Here is a 24,513-nt window from a genome sequence, read left to right on the forward strand (position 1 = left end):
GCCATGACACCAAGAGTCAGGGCAGGAGGGTTTGGCTCAGATCTCACTTCCCACTCTGACTGGTTGGAAGCTAAGTGTCTAAGAGTTATGCATCTGGATGTATCTTTCTGGGTGAGGTCCCTCATCTTTGTCACGCATCTAGACTATGCTGGAATGATGTTTAGAGGTCAGAGTCGGAGATGTATATTTTATGGTGTGTTTATCTAACCAGGTGAGCTTCCAGTATGTAAGGTTCTCTGTGCAGTTTGACAGTAGAGTGCATTGAACACGACTAGGACAGCCACACAAGACAGCTGTTCTCGAGTCATGCACTTTCTCGAAATGGCTTCAGGGAAAATAAAAGACCATGAGCTCCCAGAAGGGCTCATAGCTGTTGAGAAACAAACCTTGGACAGAGAGGTGGGTGAGATTGTCTCACTCTAGAAGGGAGAAGGAAGGGAGGGGGAAACAGGGCAGATGGATGCTCTCTTCCCATCTGATATTGGCTTTGACAGGCAGTAGTTTCAATGGGACTTAGCTGTTGTTTTGATCCCAGCCTGTTAATAGCAGGAATTGCTGTAAGTAATGTCTAGAATCATCTGCTTAGGGGACCTGGAGATTTGCAGAGGGGAAAACAGAATTTAATTTTTTAAAAGAACTGTTTAATTTAAAGGAGTAGACTCCCAAGTAATAATTGATACCCAGCTGGTACTTGCTGGATTCAGTGCTGTTCAGTGCACCCTGGCCAAAATAATTAGTATGTTGCAAAAAATGTAAATTATTGCCACTTTGACAAAGAATGACTTTTCCATATTCTTTTTCCCCCAATTTTTACATTTATACATATAGATATTTGCAACCTTGTCTGCATTTTATCTTGCAGCTTACTTGGAGGAGATACAGTCAGTGCGTCGCCATACCAACAGCGTGTTGGACAGCAGCAACAACTGCAACCCTCCTATTGTGGTTCACTGCAGCGCAGGGGTAGGAAGGACCGGAGTCGTCATCCTAACAGAACTGATGATTGGGTGCTTGGAGCATAATGAAGTAAGTCAGCTTCTTTCTCAAGACAAACCCTGAGCTCGTTTCTTGACTAACCAGCTACATTTCTGAGGTTAAAATTAAAAGGCATTGAAGTGCTTTCTTTCTGTTACCTTTGTGAGACAAGGGCCTTAAATGCAACAGGCAGAGATTTGCCATGGCAGTTTACTTGTTGTAGTTGTCTGTTGAGTTGATGATATGCATTTTTTTTATTAGTATTATTTTAATACATTCAAAATTAGGACTTTTTTTCTCTCTTTTAAGAATCTGGTCTAATTCATACCTGTATTTAATTAACAGTCGAGAGACAGTGTGTTTACAAGGACTACCTGAGAGAGGCTAGAGAGTAATGTCAGCTTCCATGCTCTTTTAACTTAAGTTTTCTGCTCTCTAAATTCACTCTTTGGACTCTCTCCACTCTCTTTGTATTGTCTCTAATCTCATCTGGAACAAAACTTAACTGTGTCTTAAGAAAAAGGTGTGTGTCTGTTGGGGAATAGGGCTTTAAGAACTGCAGCCAATATTACAAAACTAGTAATACGGTCTGGAGTTAAGAATGAGCACCAGCAGAGTAACCATGTGTAGCAACAGTGTCCTGTGTCACTGGGGAACTGTCCAGGAAGTACATCACATCTTGAATAACAATGTGCCACACAGTTTCAACATGACAGCTATTGAAACTGGGGATTTCTGTTGCCAAAGAAACTGCTCAAAGACCAAAATCTCTTGTAGAGATAAGAATTGCAGCAAGAGTGACAAATAGACATATGTCATCTGCCCCTCCCATTAATCATCCACTGGATGAGTTGCTTGAAATGCAGGACTGGATGTACACACCTAAAATGCTCACCTACTTTCTGTGTTACCACAGAGGAGTTACAGATTGGAGCCTTTCTGCACAAGGCACTATGCAAAGTGCAACTTTCTGGCTCATTCAAACCATGAGTCTTAAAGCAGGCAAGTACCAGTGCACTTTCCTCTTCATTACTATTTTTCAAAAAGGTGATTCAAGAAGTCATTTTTTTGTTTTCTACTCTGTTATCCCCCTCCAGCAGCTCATAATTTTGTAGTTACAAGATCACCTAGAGATCCTGGGCTTGGCTCAGCTGAGATGGAACCTCCTCCAGCTCTGTTTGGGCTTCACTAGAGGTGAAGCTGTCCTGTAGATCTGTGTCACAATTTATGCTTTTCCTTTTCTTTTTATTTGAGCGGTGGAATAAGTGGGGAGGAAGGGGAAGAAGGAGCTGGCCTGGACAGAAGGGACACACAGGTATATGCTTTGGGAATCCGGCAGCCTTCCTGTGCTGGCTGCTGTTCAATAACTGCTTCTGTGTGGGGCAACGACTCTGACCCTTGAGCCTGTTTGACTTCTCCCCTAACACGCTGGCATCTGGAAGTGACTGCTTCTGCTGTTCACGCAGCAGCCGTGAAATTTCTGCATACCAGAGGAAATCTGGATAGTTACAAGAGCCATACCTGAGTCACTTGTGAGCATCAGTGTAGCTGTGTCTGCCAGGAACAGACACTAACAGTTGTGCAACACTTTTGACCACCTCAGTTTGTCTGCAGTTTACAGAAGTCACCTCTTTGGCAAAGAGTAGCTGAGTAGCAAGTGAGGATAAAGGCAGTACCACAACATCTGAGGATGGGGGTGAGCCTTGACCTTCAGAAGAATTCTCATCAACTTCACTAGAGCTGATGGTAGTGCGCAATAATAAGGGATTTCTCTGATGTCCCTTAATTAAAGCATTCTTTTGTCTTGATTAATGGTGGAAATCATCATTAATATTAAAGACAATTTTCCTTAAGGGCTTTGTTGCTCTAGATTGTGCTAAGTTAATATTTTTGGTTTGTTAAAACCTAATTAAAAAAAAAAGACTGAAAATCCTAACATTTTGTTATTAGCTATGTTTTCAGTTTGTGGTAGATAACTGCATTCTCCATAGAGAGGGTTCCTTCTCATGCGGCAGTTTTACTCTTTTATTTTGAAGTAGGAATAATTGGGGTTTTTTTTCTGAAATAAAATGACTTATTACTTAAAATGCTTTAGTCTTATGAATTGGTTGCTTTCCTCAGAAGTGTCCTAGTAAGTAGATGTATTTATTAGTGTTAACATTTTGGCGGTGAAGGAAAAAAAGGAGAGGGAGGTTGAAAAACCTCATACAGACCATCCTGGAAAGCCAGCAGCAGTGCTGTAACTAAAACCAGAACTCTTTATTTTGAGGTTTAGGTAAAAAGCCATGTTTAATCAAATTCTATACAGCTTCAGTCACTGTGGCTTCTGGGCAATTGCTGGTTGAGTCTGAAGCTGTGTATCTCATTGCAGGGATATAGTTTCAGTATAGTTGTTGTATAGTAAGTAATATGTCACATCATTACATCCTTACTGCTGTAGACATGTAGAACAAGAAAGTAATTGAGATCCTGCTCTCCCAGCTGCTAGTTTGGACTTGGCACTGGGACATTAACTCGTGATTGCAGCTGCAGTGTGCTTGCATAGGGGAGATCTTTTAGTTTGGGCGTCAGAAATAAGTAGCATTTTTATTGGTTCTTTTTGCAAATGCCACCTTAGCAAAGCATTACGCGTCTTTTTTTTGACATGTACGTTGTGATGAAGGTGAGTTTGAAGATTCTGCTTACCTGGAGTAGAATGCTAAGTTGACTACAAATAGCAAGATTGAATAGGCAGGATGGGCTTTTCTTTCATTTCTGAGATAAGTCAAAGCCTAATCCATTTTGAGGAGGTGCATGGATCACTGTGTGCCCTGTAAAGATCAACGAGCTGTCAAGCATTGAACTGCTGAGAGGGGAACGTGGTTGTGCAGGTCGAAGCTGGCCTGCATTTTTGTTGCAGTTGCTCAGGTGAGATCAGGTTCCGCGTGGCTCTGCTCAGCAAGGACCGCATGGCTTTCGTAAGCATCGGAGTCCACGGAGAGGCTTTCTCCAAGTCAGTCCAGTTAACTGGAAAGAGCTTATGTTTTCCTTTGCACCCATTTGAAAATAATATATTACTCATCACAAATCTTTACGCTTGTTGACTCTCTAGAGATGTCCTTTTATAATAGCTTGCTAGAGTATGTGGCAGAATATTTAGCCTTGTTTTCAGAAAGTGATAGCGTATGAGTTAGAGCTTGTTTACACATAATGGAGATTCTGAGTTTTTTATATATGGACAGAAATTGATATGCAGCGTGATTTTATTTTAAACTTTCCAGAAAACTTGCAGTGTGCATGGTAGCAGACTCCAGGCTCAGTTGCGCCACCAAGGGTTAGCAGCAATCTTAATTAGTTTCTCTGTCCGTTTGTCCAGGCATCGTGCTTGTAATGTTTCTCATCTCAGCCAAAAGACTTGCAAAGTTCCTTTTTTGTTTCTAGAATGGCAGACTGGCATTACGAAGTGCAGCTTGTGTTGCCTGAACTGTTTTTCAGTTTTATATCTTGAACTGCTTAAGAGCTTCCTCAAAAGGAGCATGTATCTCAGTGCTTGTACTTACTACTGCCATAGGAAATTTGTATCCCTCATCTTGGGTTATATTACACGCTCTTTGAATTTGAGCCTGGCAGGCTGAGCTTCGTGGCTCAATGATTTCTGAATAGCTCCTCACGTACCTGTTGTAACAGATAAAACACAGTAACATCATAGGTTGATTGCTCCCTAAATGCTGGAGGTACAATGCTAACACCTAATGAAATTTGCAGTGATTTCTAACTTTACCTCATGGGCCTCTGTTACAACTCATTTGGTTTTTGATTCGGTCCATTATAGGGTGCATGTGCCCCATTAAGGATGTTCTTTCACAGTGGATCTCCTGATCTGTCCCCACTTACTGTGCTTTAGTTCCTGTTGCAGAGCATGTTCGGGGCACACGAGTGAATTTCTTTTGGATGAAGCTAAGCTGCAAGGTGCCCTCTTGGAGAACACCTAATGTGTCTCAGCTGCTAGTGGACATTCAGTAGATGGCAACAGACCAATGCTGGCCTGAAGTCTGCAAAACATGGGTTGTGGATACTGGGTCCTTGTTTCACTTCACAGATGTATCTCTTCTGGAGTGTTACTTACTAGCATAGACTTGGCTGTGGGAGGTCAGGTGTCAGCTTCTGGATCTTTTGGTGACAGTGGGTTCCCTTCTCTTTTAGTGGAAGGATCAGTATATTTGCCTCCACTTTAATTTTGTCTAAGGAACCTTTGTAATCATCCTGATGCCTGCTTGCTGTTCGAAAAATCTCTCAGATCCTCCCTCTATGAATGAGTTTGACCATGGATGAGAGCGCAGTATGCCAAGTGGCCACAGGGCCCGTTGATGCACTCAGTGGTAGAGTCTGAACTGAACTATATAATCTTGGCTGTTTAAGTTTGGTACTAGACCTTCCTGATATATCTAGCCTTTAACTGGAGACAATACAATATATGTGGTTTATTTTACTGGGTTGAAAATAGGTATGTTAAAGCAGAAAAAACTCCAAAGAGAAGCAGCCCTTTATTATGTGTTCAGTTGATGACCTGCTGAGAGGTAATCTGTGGTACACAACTGGAAGACAAGTCTTTGGTCATCTGCCCATTTACATCAGTTCAGAAATTCCCATAAGCTTTAGTGGGGAAAGCATTGGATGTGCAGTAACCTGTATGTACTACTGTGATACTCCTTGAAAACTGGTGGGGAAAAAAATTGTAGTATTTCACTACAGTTGGTTATAATTCATTACATTATATAACTACAATACAGTTTCCTGTGTCAGATAACTGATATTTGAGACAATGATTCTTTGATTTAATGAATCTACATCCTTATGGTTTTTTTTTTTTCTTTGCTTTACAGAAAGTGGATGTTCCTGTGATGCTGAGACACCTGCGGGAGCAGAGAATGTTTATGATCCAGACCATAGCCCAGTACAAGTTTGTCTATCAAGTGCTCATCCAGTTCCTGCAAAACTCCAGACTTATTTAATCTTTTCAAACATCCCAGACCCAGCTTTGTGGATCTGACTGAACCTTACTGATGAACAAGGGGAACTGCCTTGACAACACTTTGTGCATATATTGCACTTTTTAAAGTTGTCTTGAATGTAAGGAATGATTGTTCTTTACTAGAGTCTCCCATGGATTATTTTATACAAGATATAATTTATTTTTCTTGGAATAACTTGTGAATTACTTTAATAACTTGTAAAACTTATAGTGACCTTCAAATTGAACCACATTTGACATGACTGGTCTGCATTGTAACATGTCCATAAGGAAAGCAATCCTTTGTAAAGGTAGTTTACTGGCTTTTATTTTGCTATACAGCTTCTGAAATGAACAGTTACTTGGCAGTGGGCTTTTTCCTCACATAAAAACATTCTGGAGCCAGCTGTGTGGCTTCCATGGTAAAAACGAGACCTGCTAGATGTCATCTATGGCTCTGTATGAGTGGAAGCTGAGGGGACACAGTCCTGGGGCAGGGAGACCTGAGCCTCTGCACATGCAGCAGGGCACGTTAGAGAGAGCTCAAACACAGGCCATTGTGAGGGCAGAGAGTTTTGGGTGCTAAACTATTGAAATTCCACAAGAATTACGGTTTTAGATTAGTCCTTGAAAAAAGCAATATTGGATCCTTTAAATGAGGCCTTTGTTACTGTCTGCAGTCCTTGAAGGGATTCGTAAGAGTTGAAGCAGTGCAGGGTGAAGTGCAGTGACCCAGAGCAGGCTGAAGTCAGGGAATGAGTCTTTCCGGTAACTGTGGTGGGCTGTGGGTTGAACAGCAGAGGAATTTCAACTAAATGCAGCTGAAAAAACCTCAAATCAAGCACCTTCTCCTCAATTACACTGAAAGTTTAGTGCCTTGAGGCTCACCTCCTGTAGAAAAGGAATCTCATTTAAGTTAGGCATCTCCAGTTGCCTTAGTTTCCCATGTGAAACAGTCTTCAGCACTGTAATCATTTTACTTTCTAGTTATTTGAACTTCGTCAAAATGATCGATGTGGTCTTTCCTCCATAGCTGAGTTCTCCAAATAGTGACCCTTGAGAGCTTTAGCTCAGAGTCTGCCTTGATTCTTCCCCCATCACTGTCTTGCGGTTTATGAACAGATGGAGCAGTCTGCCTTTTGGTATTGGCAAACCTCACTTTGTTAGTGTGGTTTTTGTATTAAATTGCACAATCAGCTCTCTTCTCTCTCTGGTCGCTTTGGATTCTCCCTCCTATTTATTATTACTATTTTATCCTGGTAGTGTTCAGGGATTCCAGTTAGGATTAGGAGGATGTACATAGAAGAGAAACAGTCCTTGCCTGAAGTTTACAATCAGAACAGAAAAGGAAAACAAACCTCCTCCACTGCATAACTAGGGCACAGTTTCTCAGCTGGCTTGCCCTAGGCCAGTAATGAAACCTATGACAGCTAAGAAAAAAATCCACATGTCCTCTTAAGTATCTCAGCAGTTAGACCTGTGCTCCTCTCTCCCTCAGCATTGGCTAGCTATTTTGCACAACTTAGTGCATGTTCCTTTCTTGTTATTTCACTGCAGTAAATCACATTATGAATTACAGTGCAGTGTGTGCATGGTAGCATTTACTTACAGTTATTTACAAGTGATAGTAACTGCACTTTTAAAAAATGTAAAAAGGAAAAAAAAAAAAAGCTTTAGCAAGTTGTGGTGTGATTCCCACACTGTTATTTCTGGTGTAAGAGATGGAAAGTTCCTGCGCTGAGGTTGCTCCCCTCCTCACACTGACTCCCTTTTCCCCTCTGTGCACGCTGCCACCCTCCTGCGGGCAGTCCAGCCCTGCTTCGACTCGCAGTCCTGTTGGATCGCTAGAGAACTGGTCAGACTGGAGAGGAGCTGTGGAGGTCTCTGGTCCCAGCCCTGCTCACCCCACAGCTGACTTTAAAGTTGAATAGGCTTGCCCAGGGTCACATCCAGTTTCAGAAATCTCCAAGGGTGGAGATTTTGCAGCCTCTCAGGGCACGTCATACAATGCAGTTACTCTGTCACAGTGACATTCTCTTTCTTGGTACCCCTTTCCCAGATAAATTTCATCTTTTAGTCCCATCACTGCTTTTTCATTGCATTCCTGCCTCTGAACCCCTGATCAAAGGCCTAAGCCTACGAGCACTCTCAACTTCAGCACTAAACGGACCTACACACCGACCTTTCCCTAAAATCAATGGGAGCTTAAGCTCAGGGTCTGTACCACAGTGTTTCTTAAATGTATTTAAAACTGCGCTGTGTTGATTTGGTACTTTGCAATTGAGGCCTAATGAGGTGACAAGGATTCTGGTGACTTCTACCTACCCAGAAATGGTGAGGAGTTATTTAGCTGTAATATCTTGACTGTGTTCCATTTAGGGATCAGTTGAGTTTTCAGTCAACTTCAGTTTTCCTCTGATTTCTTCTGCCAGTGCCAACATATCTCCTGTTAAATTAGCAGCAACCATTTAAAGTCTTTTCAGCAGCATCTGCATGATAATTGCACAGAGATGCTTTATATCTGGGAAACAAGCCAAGGAATAAACCTTGAAGCAAAGTGTATTAAATTAGTTATCTCGTTATAGCTTTTTGAATAATTTCCTAATGATGAATTAAATTTGAACTCAGAGCTGTCAAGTCCCATTGCTCCAGTTGGATGTGAGAAGTAGAAAATCAGGAGGGAAAAGAATCTGTTCTTACGTCTTATTATTCAGCTCTTCTTGGCTGAAGTGTATACTTCTGTTCCTACAGTGAGCACAGGAAAGTTATTGCATAAGAGATATAAAGAGCTGTGTTTGAAAGGAAGAAAATTAAGCAAATGTTTTTTATGCAAAGATGCATCATAGGTGTCTTAGAAAAATATTAATTACAAAATGGCACCAAAAATCCTTTCCAAATTAAGTCAGTGCCTATTAATGAGCCAAGTAAGTGGCCACATAGTAAACAGTCATTTCCAATTAACTCCTAACGTGGCTGGTATGGTAGATAGAGGCCAATGTGACTCACTTTTTCCCTTTCATTGTCAAAGAATGGTAATTTTAAACTTTTCCTTTCATCTGACTTCAATGTATTTTTTCCTGCTAGATTTTATCTTGACTAGATCTGCTAATATCGTAAGTGAATTGGGCTGGTGCATGTCTTCAGAGGTTCCTTTCCACCCTAGCTTGCAACCAAACCTCAGCGTCCCGATGTTTTATGATTGAAATATGATACAGTTTTGTAGGGGAAAAACTGAACCTTCTGACTTTGAACCTGTTGTCGTTTTATCAGGCCTAAATTGCTTGGGCAGTATTTCCTAACCTTTAGGGAGTGACAGGAAAATGCATTTTGCATCCAATTTCATTAATCATAGCAGGAATGAATGCACGAGACTTAAAGCAACAGTACTGTTTAGTTGGTGTCATGCAGACTCTAATAGCAGAGTCCTTAAGTAGAAGAGGAGGACAGTTTGGGGCTGCTGTCTGTTGTGTTGCATGGGTTTTTTTTAACATCAAAGCAGAACAGTGGGTAGGTTCTTTGAGACCAGTTTCATCTACTTGGAGTAAAGTCTGGATTGAAAATCTCACAAAGGCGCATCAATCGTCAATGAACAGAGCTGCACCTTAAAAAGTTTGACACAAGTAGTCTTCTCCCAGGGTGCCCACATTGCAGCCTGGCACGTTTAGCCTACGCTCCCTGATTCTTTCCAAGAGAGAACTTGGAGTGGGTAAGTCTGACTTGGGAATCCACTGTGTATGTTTTCCTTTTTTGTGCACTCTTCATCTGTATTTAATTTTGCAATTTAACACCTTTTTTCTTTAAACAATTATAGAAACATAGAATGGTTTGTGTGGGAAGGGACCTTAAAGATCATCTAGTTCCAACCCCCCTGCCATGGGCAGGGACACTTTCCACTAGACCAGGTTGCTCAAAGCCTCATCCAGTCTGGCCTTGAACACTGCCAGGGAGGGGACATCCACAGCTTCTCTGGGCAACTTGTTCCAGTCTCACTACTCTGACAGTAAATAATTTCTTCCTAATATCTAATCTAAATCTACCTTCTTTCAGTTTAAAACCATTCCCCTTCGTCCTGTTGCTACTTGCCCTTGTAAAAAGCCCCTCTCCCGCTTTCCTGTAGGCCCCCTTCAGGTACTGGAAGGCTGCTGGAAGGTCTCCCTGGAGCCTTCTCTTCTCCAGGCTGAAGAGCCCCAACTCTCTCAGGCTGTCTTCATAGGAGAGGTGCTCCACCCCCTGATCATCTTTGTGGGCCTCCTCTGGACTCGTTCCAACAGCTCCATGTCCTTCTTATGTTGGGGGTTCCAGAGCTGGACGCAGTACTCCAGGTGGGGTCTCAGGAGAGCGAAGTAAAGGGGCAGAATCACCTCCCTCGACCTGCTGGCCATGCTGCTTTTGATGCAGCCCAGGATACGGTTGGCCTTCTGGGCTGCAAGCGCACACTGCCGGCTCATGTTGAGCTTCTCGTCAGCCATCACCCCCAAGTATTGAGGTTGCTGGCATCACATTTTTGATCAAAGTTACGGTCTGAGCATTTCATGCCTAATGTTGTCCGATCAGGGATGGGAGAGATGACAGCTGAGTTCTGCCACGGCTCAGTGCTGTGGATGTCCCGTTTCCTTCCACCCTCCACAGACTGCACTGGAAGATGGTGGACATCAGCTGCCCAGGTCCTACTTGTTCCAGCTCCTCCACAGACCTGCTTTGGCACACCTTGTCCTCGATTACCTGAGGAAAGATGAAGCTTGATCCCACAAACTTTCTCCTATATAGGTATATAGTGATCCTAAATGCTCGGCCTTATTGGAAAAACCTTTTCCCTAAACTAGTTTCAGCTGGCAGGAGACACATCTGTGAGAACTTACTCATCCTATTGCTAATGCAGTCCTTTATAAAAAGTATATGGAAAGACGTTTCTTATTCCGCTTATTCCGTTTCTTGTTCCGCTTATTTAAATCAGTTGCCTCAGCTATAAATATTATTAAATATTTGCATGATTTCAAGAGCTTTTTTTTTTTTTTTTTAAATTACTTTCTTGTAAACAGACAGAAATGCAAATGGCAAAACACAGGTTGGAAAATAATGAGTAAGGCTCAGTGCCTCACTAGGGACGGTCATTTTAAGCTAATGCATTATTTTTGTTCCATACCTGCTATGTCTGTGTAGCCCACAAGCGACTCCAAAATAAACGCCTATGGGCGATCTCATACTTGGATATAGCACACACATCTGTGGGGAAAATTCAGCAGCTACTGACCATGCTGCATTCTCAATAGCTGACTTCCCACCGGTCTCCTGGGAGGAGATGACGACTGATTTAGCTGTTGTCACTCTCGCTAACAGTTGGGGAACTGTGTGCTCAGAAAGTGGAAGCATCAGTATGGCTGGTATCTGCTGTAGCAGCTCTTGTGCATCACTGAGAGAGGTCAGAGTTAAATTCTGCTGCTCGTCTTTGTGGAAAAGAATGCTTTACATCCAGAGAGCTAGGGTGGCACCTGCTGCATGAAATAAGGGATGCATCATATTGAAGGAGCAAATACCAGAACTGACCTTCAAAGGGAAGTGTTGCATGAAAACATCATTTGGCCACCCCTCTACAAAAATGGATATACATCTGCTGATGTATAGTCCAAGTCATATGGAGTTTGGAGATGGGTTTCAATGCCAACAAGAGAAAGGCTGCAAGTCCAAAACCCCAAAGGCAATTGTCCCCAACTCGTTCTTAGCTTTCTAGAGAGGTTTTCTTGTAGAAACTGGTGCTATGGGAACTACAGATGCCATCTGAGTCTTTGGAGAGGAGGACATGATACATGCAGCTGCAGGGACGGTGATTTGAGGAAAGGAACAGCTGGCTGCTTGGGCTGCTGGGCAAACAACAGTAAGATGGAGGTCTTAACCATAGATAAACTATTGTTAGATTGTGAAACAAAACATTCAGTGCACAGGTCAGAAATTGCAGTGTTTATATAAATATTTTAAGTAAATAAATTTTGCCAGTGTTTTTAGAGTATCTTAGACTACAGCTCCCTTGGTTCCTCTCAGCCATTTTTTGGCTGGCGTTTCTTTGAAGTTTTGATGCCTGTACTTTGTGTGCACCCTCACTGATAGTTTCCCACATGCTACGACAGCAGGACTTTGCCTTTGGAGGGTGAACTGGAAGTCAGTGGTAAACCAGCAGCTTTCACTGAAGAATCCCAGCACTATTTAACAGCAAGGGAAAGACTAATAATTCAGCTGATCCCTGAAATGAATATAGTGCTTAATACTTTTACTCTTCCGAATTACCTGGGTAAGGACTCGGTGTTTTGGACACTCAACTCTAGATATTTCAGGGTCAGTGTTCCCTGATGAGGCAAGCAGGAACAAAAGAGGAAGGCTTCCCACAAACTACTTCCATGGCAGGTTGGAGGTCACACCCTGGCTTGGACAGTGGCTGGTAGCTGACACTTAAAGAAATATGAATGCGTCTAGAAGAGGGTGCTCAGCCCCTCTAGCACACCTGGCACTCAGCCCTTTAGGGGCTTCCTGAGGCGAAAGTTATATCCTGCTCGCTCTGTTTAATAACTACTGATGGATTCATCTTCCATGAAGCGCACTACCTTTTCTTTAGAACCCATTTATTCCTCTGGCCTTCCCCATGTCCTGTGTTAGTGAGTTCCACAGCTTAATTATACATTACGTCTATAAGAACTTCCTTTTTGTGTATGTTAAATAAAGTATTTTCTTGCTGCTACTTGGTCTTTAAAAGAAAACAAATCTTTAGTGCCAGAAACACTGCTAATAGGATGTTTATCCTGTTGAGATTGCTCCATATGGAAAACATGTTTTCCTCATTAGTAAAGTACCTTTCTTTGGCTATTTTACAAAGGAAAAAGGTTTACACATGCAGATGACTGTAATATTCCCATATATAATTGTGTGGGACGTGTTAAATGAAATAACATGTTTAAGTAAGTTTTATGTCACTGGATTTTACTGTCCTGTTTTACTTCAGTATTTTGATGCTTCCTGTTTTATTTGTTCTGTAATTCTGTACATGACAGGTTAGCACAAAACAGCGATCTGAATCTCACCACCTCATTGTATGTACACACTTTGTAGAGAAATGAGACAGCAGTTACATGCCCTTCCTGCCCCCCCCACTCCCTCCTGTTAGGGCTGAATGGCAGACTATTCTATGCTATTGAAAGCCTTAAAAAAAATAAATCTATGCATGCTATTTTATATTCTAATGTATTATTCATTATCAGTACATAAGCTTATGCTTGTCAGTTTTATCTTGTGTATAGAACTGATTACTTTTGACAGTATTTTTGCACTGTTTCTTTTCTTTCTCTTTTTATAAAGTTCTATTCAGCATTAATTGACTGCAATAATTTTTTACCCCTTTCACTGCCTTCATGTAAATAGTTTCTTATATGCTTTTGCAAATATAAGAATGTCTTCAGTCACTAAGGTTTTTTGGTAAGGCTGTCCTTCATATTCACAGTATACAATAAACAATTTTTTTTTCCAAGGAAAACTATGCTTGTGTTCTTTCCTATACCAGCTTCAGGTTTTGTACTTGCACTTACCGTGCTTGTGCTGGTTTCCCATGTTAAACTGCTGGGCACAGCCAGGGCCCCAGCGAGCTTTGGTAAGCAGTAACCCAAGTTTCACAGGGGCAAGGCTCCTGCTGGTGCTCATGCTGGGCTAATCTGATTCTTTGGGGTTGAAGCACGTAGTCTGAGTGCTGGACAGACTTTCTGAAACAAAGGTGCTATTTCCCTGGGCAAGGGTTTGCTTGATAAGATAAAGTTTGGATAAAAACCGTCAGCTGGTGCCCTCTTCCCTAGGCTTGGCTGTAGTTAAGTGGCCTTGGCTTTCTGGAATCATAAGATCTGCTGCAGTTTGATGTACTCCAGCAACAATTGCTGGCTAGAGAGCAGTGATAGCTTTCAGCAAAATGAGCTGACAAACTCTTGGTCTTGAGCAGTTTGATTTTTAGAGCAGTGCTTACAAGAAAGCACTTACAAGAAAGCATATGATGAAGTTCTTAATGGTGATGTGTTTTCTCTCTCTCTCATCGTACTTTATAAGCTGTGAAAGCAGTAAGGAATGGTCTTGTAGTTTTACTGTGCAGCATATTTCAGTTTTGGTGCTGGAAGTACACAGCCACACGCTCCCTCCTCTTCCTTCCCCATCCTTAAAAGCAATATCTCCTGCCACGGATCTGAACATTGAAAAAACAATCCCTCCGGTCTTGTATAGGGGCAGAGAAAGCTAAGGCCTGCATGTTTGCCTCAGAAAATGTTCTTGTTCCTCTATTAAAAGTAATTGATAACGTATTAATAGAATAGTTTTAATCCACTGGAGGCAAAGGTAGGGCTATAAGGAAATAAGAGCTCTCCTCTACAGTAAATTCACTTTAACTTGTAAAGGGGATTAAAAAGCCAGAAGTTGCACAGGTCCTGTCTTGTGCAAGCTTTCGAGCTCCGAGGTAGGTGCCAGTGTTCTCCGTACAAGACACGCTGAGCTCTTGGTCCTTACAGTGATGCATCCCCATCCGCCAGCAGCAGCCACGGGCCTGCAGATGACCTGGCTGAGGGAATGGTGGTGGCTTTCCTGCACAATGCAGAGAATTCATCCCCCCATTTCCCCTTCCTCTCAGCTAAGCCACTGCAAACAAAAATGATTTGTGAACAGAGGAGTTGGATACTAAACCACAACAAAAAAAAGTACAGCTTTTGCTAATTATTTTGTCAGAATGAAACAACTTTGGCAAAAGTAGATGGCACAAAACTATTGCACCCATGTAAGTGTACAAGTGGAATCAAGAGGGGTCAAGACCACTTTATTTACTTTACACAGATAAGATACACATTAAATCTGTAAAGAAAAAAATGGCCATTTTTGCACATGAGCTGTCAAAAGGCATAACCTTTAAGAAACCATGGATGCTTCCTTAAAAAAAAAAAAGAGAAAAAAAAAAAGGCAATGGTAGATGTGTGGAAGCTAGGAACATTTTGCAAGGCCTAAGTGTGTTTGTCATTCCAATTATAGGACAGAACTGTGTTCATACTCTACCGCTTTTCAAAGCACTCCTGAAGGTTTCCATAACAAGGCTTTTTAAATAAAGGTTTGAAGGATTGCATAGATTCAAAGGCTCAGTGGTCCTCTAATTCCTTTTTGATCTCTGAAATGTATGGATGATCTTTCCCGTGTGCTACTTCCATGATAGCAATTGCCTAAGAAAAGAAAAAAAATATTCACACAATTGATTCATATATAACACCAGGCTATAAATACTCTCTTTAGAGGTTTGAAACAGTCTGACACCTCAAGCTACTTTTTGTCCCCTTGTAGTCATAAACCCAGTAGGAAATAAAATGAAATTCAAAACTAAGTAATAAAGGTTTTATATTCAGAGAATACATCTTTCATCTTAAAGGATCCCAAAGCACCTTTCAAAATTATATTCCTGACAAAACTACTTTGAATGCAACCAGCTGCAGGACAGAAAACTGCACGTGGGGTGGGTAATACTCTGGCAGAGGACTTAACCAGTATCAGACGGAGCTCTGTTTCTACCGATTTATCCTTCAGCTGCCAGACTGATGAGCAGGCCTGTTGCAGAAGTTATGTTAAGGCACTTCAGACTTGATTCTGTCAACCCTCCACCGCTTCCAGGGGCTACTAAGGAAGCAATTGCTTAGGCAACCACTGAGGCAAAAGCGAGGTCTTGTCAGATTCGGACAGACGCTGCTGTGCCCAACTCCCTGCTGGTTCACCTACAGCCACCTCTGGACCTAAGTAAATGCCTCAGGCAGCCAAACCCACTGACTGGCACTTCCCTGCCACCATCCACACTGCACTGGAGAGTGGGTGTAGAGGCAAGATTTCCACTTGAGAAAAGGACAGCAATGGCCCCAAATGGATGTAATAAAAGGCAGCAGTAGCTAGGACTGCACCAAGCGAGTTCTGAATGCCTGTGAGAATATTTGAAGACTCCAATGCTAAGATAAAGCAAGGCACTGCAGCATCCCAGCCCTCAGAGCATGTAGTCATTTTCTCCTCAGGAAATTTTTATGGAATTATCCTCTTGTATTTGTTAAGTCAGTACAACAAGAACCTTTGGTTTCACCTCAGCAGCAGTGAGAAATGACTCCGACCCCCCCTCCTGCCCAAATGAAGAAAGGAGGGCCTTCTGGATAAGCTGCTTGCAACCTGACAGAGAACAATGGCTTTGTTTTTCCACTAAATCCCAAACATCAGGGGCTGGGATAACTTTGGGCAGTTCCTGCAGGCAGCTTTTGGAAGTGAGTCATTAGAAAATGTTTGTGTTAGGAAGCTAACTCTGCCAACAAATCTACCTACAGTTCCCAACCTCCCATCCCATGCTCTTACTGGCACAAACCCCAGTTTTAGTCAAAGCTTTAACACCACAGCGAAGGAAAACCTATGCTAATTCTAAACTAGGTAACAGTTAAATTTTAGAGCGTATATTCCGGTGGTGTCTTTCACGATGGCTGGATGGCTCTGTTATTGCTGGCTAAAAACATGCCAGCATCTAAAAAAGAAGAAAAAAAAAAAAAAAAAAAAAATTGTGACATTCCACACCGAGTCATTATATGCTACAGTAGTCACTGATGCTTAAGAAGCTAAAATAAACTTCTGTCCAACAACAATAGGGCAAAAAAGTCAAGGAACACGGTACAGACTAATAAAAAAATAGAAGAATAAAAACCTAAAGAATAAGGAACAGACTAATAAAAAGGGGTGAAGAAGAATGTAAAAGCAAATGCTGTTATTTGCCCATTTCACCATTACCATATGCATTGAATTCCCTTCAGCTATTTAAAAATCAACTGGTTCCAGAACAAATAACCACCAAAAGCATGCCTAGTTTAACTTGGATATAGAAATCACAGACTTCAATGAAACACTATGTGCCTTTTATAAGAGCCAAGCATTTTTCTGTCCTTACCTAGCAAGCGAGGAGAAGCTAGAGTTCTGCTTCACTCTTACTTACACTAGTGAAGCTCTAGCTCAGTTAAGAACATATAGCAAATGTTTAAGGATAATGCTCACTCCAGCTGTTGCAGTAGAAGTCCACCATGGAAAGGTAAGACCCCTTGTATGCAAGAACAGACCTATCCTGCATCTTTGGAAAAATGAGAACTGAGCCAAAAGTCCAGTAACCGGATCTATGAACACATGGTGCATTTCCTACCAAGCCAGGCTTAGTGACAGAGACGCACGTAGTGTTTCAATGATCCCATGCCTGAACTGGGATTATTAATGAAGCAATCAGGAAATAAATACCCTCTTCAGGGCTTTAACTCCAGCCGTTCTGTTCTCCAGCGCCATATACAGTCTCCCTAATTTCAGCCACATGGAGGCAACGTTCAGCGAGTAGGAGGGATAATGCTTACTGCAAGAGAGAAAGAAATTCAGCTTTATCAAACCTGGCAGCTTTGTAGCATTCTCCCAGCCCCTGTCCCCCTCTCGGGGGGCAAGAAGCTGCCTCTTGTTGCCCCTGCCCATTCACCGCTCATCCCCTCTGCCATGACTGCCAAGAGTCAGTGCCAATTGTGTCTGGGATGGGGACGCCTGTCAATTGGGAATTGAACTGAAACCACCATATGCCTCTGAACAGCTGTCAGATGGCAATGACTTTCTGCCACTAGTTTTCATCCAGCCAGCTACAGAAAGAGCCTGCATTGTTACGAGTTTTTGGAGCCACCCTACACCCGCAGAAGTAACTCTGCTTATTTCACAATAGTTGGGTCTTTAATGGAAAGTGAGGGGCCCTAAGCAGCGCGTACAGCACACATGCCATTCTGTACTCGCACACACTGAGCTAGCAGAGTCCGGTTCAGCAGAGCTGACCTGGAATGCCAGGCTCGGAGCCAGAGGAGCTGGGCAAGTCCGAGGGAAGATAAATAGTACTGAGCCCCCGGGGCGGGGGGGGAATGTTGGCTCCTTCTTTGTATCGCTGCACTTTGCCAAGTGATCTGTGACTTTGCGTTGGCATCTGCTCCAAAGGGAGAGCTTTTACTTGTGCTCCCCTCCCAGCTGGCAAGAAAGTCACGTCTCAAGATGAGAATCTGCTTGGGAGATTCATGGCAGGACCAGCTACAGTGCATAACTGGCTGGCTCTAATGAACGAGATCACTACTGTAAAAACACAGAAAAAATTATCGGAGAGAGTATTATTTTTTCCCTGCAGAGGCTGCGTGCTGCCTTGCCCCACACCCGGCTTCAGCCTGCACATTCTCCCACACCTCCAGCTCTAGGGCAGTGCAGATCAGGGACATGAGGGCACCCACAGCGTCCCAGCACAGGAGCTGAGCTTGGCTCCAGCTCCCCCTGCTGCTCAGCCCCAGCCCTGGGACAGGGCTCTGCCCTCCTGCAACCATGACTGCTCTGCTACTGCGGAGAGACAGGACTGGGAGAGGGCAGGAGGCTGGCAGCAAACGGGCTTTGCCGCCATTACCTTACACAAAATACTGACTGCAGATGCACTTTGCAGCTTTGCCTTAGTAAAGTATTAGGATATTAACAAAAACAGTATTTATCTAGCTAAACAGAACTAGCACAGTACCCAAGGTGGTACAAACTAATTTTGAGAACTCAAAGCGAGGATTTCAGAGTCACCTTCTGCTATATATTGCAGGCCACATTTTGACAGTAACAAAATCTATCCCAGCATTTAAACATTCCTTTTCGAGCAGTGATGTCATGGGTAGTGTGTTTATACAATACGTACTAAGAGAAGTGATCTCTACCCAAATTTGTCATAATTATTCAGATTACTGAATTAGAGCACTAAAAAAAAAAAAAAAGTCTCATATTTACCTGTACGGTCTGATAATTTTTTGTCCATAACGCAGCGCACCTTCCCAGTCCTGCACATAGAGACAGACACCCATGGCCTGGTACATCATATGTAACATATAAACATTACTGTCTTCAAACACTGCACCCATCTTGTCAAGGCTAAGTTCACAGATCTCCAGTAATTCACTAGGAGGTATGAAGAAGTCAAGGAATCCAATAAATATATGGTCAGTGATTAGACAACTACCTGGTAACGCCAAAGAAGAATTGACTTAACTTGTCCAGAATGGTTCCGAAAGTCCTCTTTTCTCTCAAATGCCATCAAAGCATCTACGCTACAACCCCAGAGCGACTTTGAGAGATATTGTGCTCATGAGATTATTCCCCGTCCTACTCAGATATTCTACAAAACCAGCTTTCAGATTTAAAAAGCAACAAAAAAAAAGCAGCTTTCCTGAATCACCATCGCACCAGCAATGTGTCAGAAGAAGGGGGAGTGAAATTCCCCACGCAGTGGTTACTGAATCAGGCATGAGAGAGCCTGGTCTGCTCTGGCCCAATGAATCTTGCATTTTTGTCTGCATCGCACCACTGTTGTTACAACAGGTAGGCTTGTGACCATCAGCAATAGCTGCAGCAAAACAGGGCAATATGACAGTACGCTGACACCAACACACACCCATGCTCACTCTTGTCTCTGGGTCGTTCCGTGGAGACAGCCATATGCTGCACCATTAGAAAGCAAGAACCGCACAGGAAGGAACAAACACGGTCTCACAATCTCACACTACTGGCAATGTTAAACTGCCCCTTGTCTCCAGGGTCAACTCTTCAAAGAGGACAGAGGTAAGTTTAACTTCTAATGGTCATAGTATTTCCCCTGCAGGTACTTCTGAAGCAATGCAGCAGGTAAGATTTTTAGGTCACACACCAAGCCGGCGGAGTCAGGGTGAGACAAAGGATATATTTGTAGTGTTTGGCTCGCCTGAATTCCTCAATCACATTCCTGGCATATTTGATCATGTCCCGTACAGTCTCTGCTGATGGAGGATCATTCAGCTTGCGGATTTCCAGTTTCTCTTTATCCTGAAAGAAACACAATGGACGTTATAAATGCAGGTTCCAAGCCCTACAAATAAAGGTGCACCTGCTGCCCAGAATTACTCTAAGAAAAAGACACAGATGGGAACTTAAGCTCCTCAAAGAATGTAAAAACAAAGGTAGAACGTGCACCTGCAATTTTTCTCTAAAGCCTTGGCTGGGAATCCTAGAATCATCTGCGCCTTCCAGTTCATCTGCCATTCTCTACTTCCATGAAGTCCCTTTCTTTTGAAAGATCCAAGAGCTTTTCAATTTTGTGATGAAAGCAGTTTTACACATGAAATTTCATTGCTTCTGAGAGATTAGGGATTAAAACGAATTTAGTTTTAAGGCTAGAAAAGCCCAAATACCTTAGGCCTACCACCAAGTAATAGCTCTGGAAAATAAGACGATATTAAATCCAGAAAAGGGTCCTCCATATCTACAGCCAAAACGACATTTCCACATATTTTGTTATTTCTGCTGGACAGCTCCATTTACTCTTATCTTTCTGTCTAACTTACTACTTCATGAAGAGTCAGCTGCAATCTGGAAACAATCTTTTGCTGTTTAAGCCTCACATTGTCGCTAGATTTCTTTTTCCTTTATTATTTCATCTGCCAGCTGAGAGGGCTATAGGGGACTCTTTTCGGAGCTGAAGGAGGCTGAGTGACAGGTGATTCCAAGAGTAGCACGTTGTTGGAAATCACAGATGAAATCCTGGCTTCATTAAACTCAGTGGTAAAATTATCAAGGTAACTGTGGGGAAAAACACAACTACGGTATCAACAGAATGGCCTCAAACAAGAATACTGACTGGTATTTGGAAAAAAAGTTACAAAAGATGACACCATTTAGAGAAAGGAGATGGTTGTCTGGTCAGTTTGGGAAGCAGCTCTTAAAAGGACACCTTTGTGAAAATGGGGGCAAAAATTATTTGGAAGTTAAGGATTAGATTATGCCAGCCAGACTGATCTTGGTTGGAATGACAGATGAGCCACACAAAGCTCAATTCTCCTAGGACCTCCAGTGAAGGAGGTCCAAATGGTTGCACAAGCACAGTTGTTTCAGTATCGGTTGGGTTTGGGTACCTTCCCCTCCCCTCCCCGCACCATAAGCGCTTTTCTTCAAAATAACTAACACCTTGTTTTAAGGAACACTGCATGTCTGCCTTTGTCCTTTGAAGGGCACCAGGTAATGTCTAATGAACATAAATCTGGCCTGCACATCACAAGGGGCTGTGACCCAGGACCACCCTGTCTGTGAGAAGACTGGTATGATGGCACTGCAGGAATGCCCGTTTCACAGATTCTGCTGGGTCTCCAAACAATCCAGCAATGTCATACAGCATCACCTAGAATTGACTGAGACGTCCCAACCGGGAACTGCAGCAGGACTCTACCCCAGAATGGGACCCCAGAAATGCCCCAAGCAAGATTCACTCGCTGGGAGCTGGTAGAAAACGTGCAGTTACAAAAAAACAAGTTCTGAGCTAAATTCTTCTGGCCAGGTAGCGTAGACAGAGTATAATTATCTTCTTTTAACAAAGTTTTCATCTTTGCTTTGTAGTTCAACTTTAAATAGGCCTCTACCAGTAAATTTCCTGATGTGTCATGATTACAATGCAAAGAACAAGTATCAGAAAGTCTTCTGGACAGAAAAACAAAGCCACCCACGGCCTCTATTATCCTACCTTCTAAAATGTAATTACACCAGATAGAACATTACATCTAAGGACCTGGGTAGGTGTCTTGACAGTCAGAAGCATATTTCACACCAATTTGATTACCTTTTCTTTTGTAATGCACTCCCTGCAATCACAATTAAAGAAATAAGAGTCTCTTAACCGGTCGTTTCTGTCTTCTGTGGGATACAACAGGTCAATATAGCTGGTAAAAACCTATATGGTAAAAACACAGCAGTCAGTGAAAAGCAGTGTAACTATACATATTTATCACTACTAGTTCTGGTATATGTAGTATGATGACTACATATTCACGCAACTTGTGGATCCCTGCAGCCCCATCACCTGCCTTTTCCCTCACATTCCAAGCCTCTCGGCAGCATCAGGAGTTGCCATTTGTGAACGCAACCTGACAGGGAAGTGTTTCCTTCCCTATTCATTATGAAATATCCCTCAAATATTACCCTGGCTTAAACCCAGGGCAGCAAGATCCAGGTGTGGATAAGGAAACTATCACAGCATAAATCTCAGGCTCCTGTCAGACTACAAAGAGATGCCTACTTTTCAGAAGTAAAATAATGGTTTCAGGATAAATTACAGTGGCCTGGTTTTTTGGAGGCTGGAATCTCAAATTTTTCTTCCTGAAAATCTACAAAAATTGGGGCAACAGCAGTCACCAGTAGCTTTAGAAACTTCGGACAAGACCTTTAGATCTCTGGAAAGAATAGAGGCCCAGTGCTCCAGTTCTAGAACGAATATCAGATTTACTTCAGCAGCAGTATTTTAAAGCAAAGAAAACCTGCTTTTGAACATTTTAAAGGCCCTTCACATACACTATTCTTACGTTTTCCTCTACTTCAACGGTTTTCAGAAAAGAACCCCTGCAACTAGCCTTAATGCTGTTTTTAAAATGAGATTTCCCCCAAGAAACTTGTCATATGCACAGTGCAGTTGATCATTTTGCAGACCAAGGAACAGTTTCAGCTCCATTTCTTCATTTATAGTTATTTGAAATGTTTTGCTCTGTCTTTATGCTTCAGGTTTCTTTCTTCTTTAAAGTAAAATGTACGTGTAATTTCACACAGTACATGTTCTTCTTCTTACTCTGTGTGATCTCACACTTTCCCTCACACTCCTCTCCTCCCTTCCCTATTTTCAAAGCATGCAAAATGCAGGAACTGCATTTACAGCAAAAACTTTAAAAACGTTGCAATGCAATGGCTCCATCGAACCTGAAGATGGAGACACAGGCCGTACGACCTCACAGAGCCCAAGCAAAACCACGAGCTCACATTTATAAAATTCTTAAGTGTCAGAAAATCGAATGCACAAAAGCCACGAGGTCCTGGAGAACTGCTGCAGCTTCGAAGACATAACTCAATCAAAAGAACATGCCAAGCAAGGTAAATACTCCACATCTCCACCTCTCACCATAAGCCCTCCCCAAAAATGCTGAAAATGTCCAGGATTCCACAGTAAAATTCCAAAACCAAGATCAGTCCTTGTCCATCACCACACTGCATTTGCAGGGACTGTCAACATCACAGACAAATCATCGTTACTAAATGGCATAAAAAGAAGTTGCTCACATAAGTCATTCACCCTTGGCTCCAGCAACTAAACTCACTTTGTTCACAATGGTGAACAGCTATAATCCACAAAAATACCCTGTCTCCCCTTCTTCAAAACCAGTATCACATACTTCAGAAAGTGGTAGGAGTTATCAAAATCAAATTTGAACTTATTTTGATCAGCATTAACCTTGCCCGCTAAATTAACATTAACAAACAAGCCATTAAAACTCTATGCAAACTCCATCCCCAGAGAGAATGTTCCGTATCTTCATCCCCTGCAGATATTTGAACATCCTCCTCAACTCTGTTTAACATCTTTCTTCTTTTTTTTTAAAGCAGCTCTGTTGCAAAAGACTCCCTGCCAAGTTCATTATTTGATTGAGAAAGTTTCAAGGTAAACTGAGAGCCTTATTCAATTTCACAGAATTTTATCCACTGCTGTTCAGCTTCGCTCCACCTAAAAACACACTCTTGTTCTTCTGTGATTTCCCAGCCAAAGGCTGCTGAGGTGATATGACTGAGTCCCGTGTTTTGTGGATGCTCTGTCCAAACAGAAGTTAGAGGACTTATCTGTACCCATTTACCTTGTTTATTCTGGCTTCAATTTCAATACATTACTATTACACTGGGAACTATTATAGCAGGAACAATTTGCTTTGATCTTGGAATTTCAAAGCACGAGCCAAACATCAGTAAACTCGGCCTCATTTTACAGATGGGTAAACTGAGACAGAGGCTGGAGATACGCAGTGACTGCTGGCAGGTGCCCTTCCCTTGTCTCAGCACAAAATAGGATGCTGCCTCCAAGAATCCATTCAGTCCTCCAGAGCCACCCCAGCTTTTCCAAAGCAATGTCTTACACTTCTCTAAGAAACAAGAGATCCTTCACCCCCATTATTAAATTGTCATCTAACGGGAATGAAGCCTGAAAAGCAGGATGGATCCTACTTTTAGGATATGTGCGTACAGAGTACATTCAAACATGGTGCATTTACCTCCTCTCCAGGCTCAATCTCTTTAACAGCTCTGACTTCAGCCAAGGTCCCCTTGTAAGTTACAATCACATTTGGGCAACAGCTATGGTTCATCAATGCAACACTGTAAAAGGAGAAAAGTAAACCTTTTTCCTTCCCCCATCAAAAGCAATGGGCAAAAAGTTAAGCACCACTTCACAAAACAAGTAAGTTTGAAAAATTGAGTCAATCTCTCTCTGCAAGCTCTTTTTATTCTGAGGCTTAACATGAAGGTAACCTTGGAAAAATCTGTTGTACTGTTATTTATTCTAATGATATGGAGAATGGCTGTGCTAACGAATCATTACAATTTTCAAATTCTATTATTGCAGGACTAGGCAAGTTATTCTTTTCCCATTCTTATAGTGCTATGGGACAGCT

At 42.3% G+C, this 24,513-nt stretch overlaps 2 protein-coding genes across 2 annotated transcripts in view; one reads left to right on the forward strand and one right to left on the reverse strand.

The window, feature by feature from the left end:
- The window catches only part of PTPN14 (protein tyrosine phosphatase non-receptor type 14), a 123,695-nt gene extending 110,231 nt beyond the window's left edge, over positions 1-13,464 (forward strand). Inside the window, exons 18-19 of the mRNA XM_068415186.1 lie at positions 863-1,026; positions 5,838-13,464. Of these exons, the coding sequence (XP_068271287.1) occupies positions 863-1,026; positions 5,838-5,966 (293 nt within the window). The 3' untranslated portion in view covers positions 5,967-13,464. The remainder of the gene's footprint in view (positions 1-862; positions 1,027-5,837) is intronic.
- Positions 13,465-14,754: 1,290 nt separating this feature from the next.
- Positions 14,755-24,513, reverse strand: part of SMYD2 (SET and MYND domain containing 2) — a 30,005-nt gene continuing 20,246 nt past the window's right edge. Inside the window, exons 7-12 of the mRNA XM_068415197.1 lie at positions 24,115-24,217; positions 21,651-21,761; positions 19,747-19,867; positions 18,800-18,974; positions 17,264-17,372; positions 14,755-15,186 (exon numbers count right to left, since the gene is read on the reverse strand). Coding sequence (XP_068271298.1) covers positions 15,106-15,186; positions 17,264-17,372; positions 18,800-18,974; positions 19,747-19,867; positions 21,651-21,761; positions 24,115-24,217 — 700 coding nt within the window. The 3' untranslated portion in view covers positions 14,755-15,105. The remainder of the gene's footprint in view (positions 15,187-17,263; positions 17,373-18,799; positions 18,975-19,746; positions 19,868-21,650; positions 21,762-24,114; positions 24,218-24,513) is intronic.

The sequence above is a fragment of the Nyctibius grandis genome, chromosome 1 (genome assembly GCF_013368605.1).
Source record: "Nyctibius grandis isolate bNycGra1 chromosome 1, bNycGra1.pri, whole genome shotgun sequence".
Taxonomy (NCBI): Eukaryota; Metazoa; Chordata; class Aves; order Nyctibiiformes; family Nyctibiidae; genus Nyctibius; species Nyctibius grandis.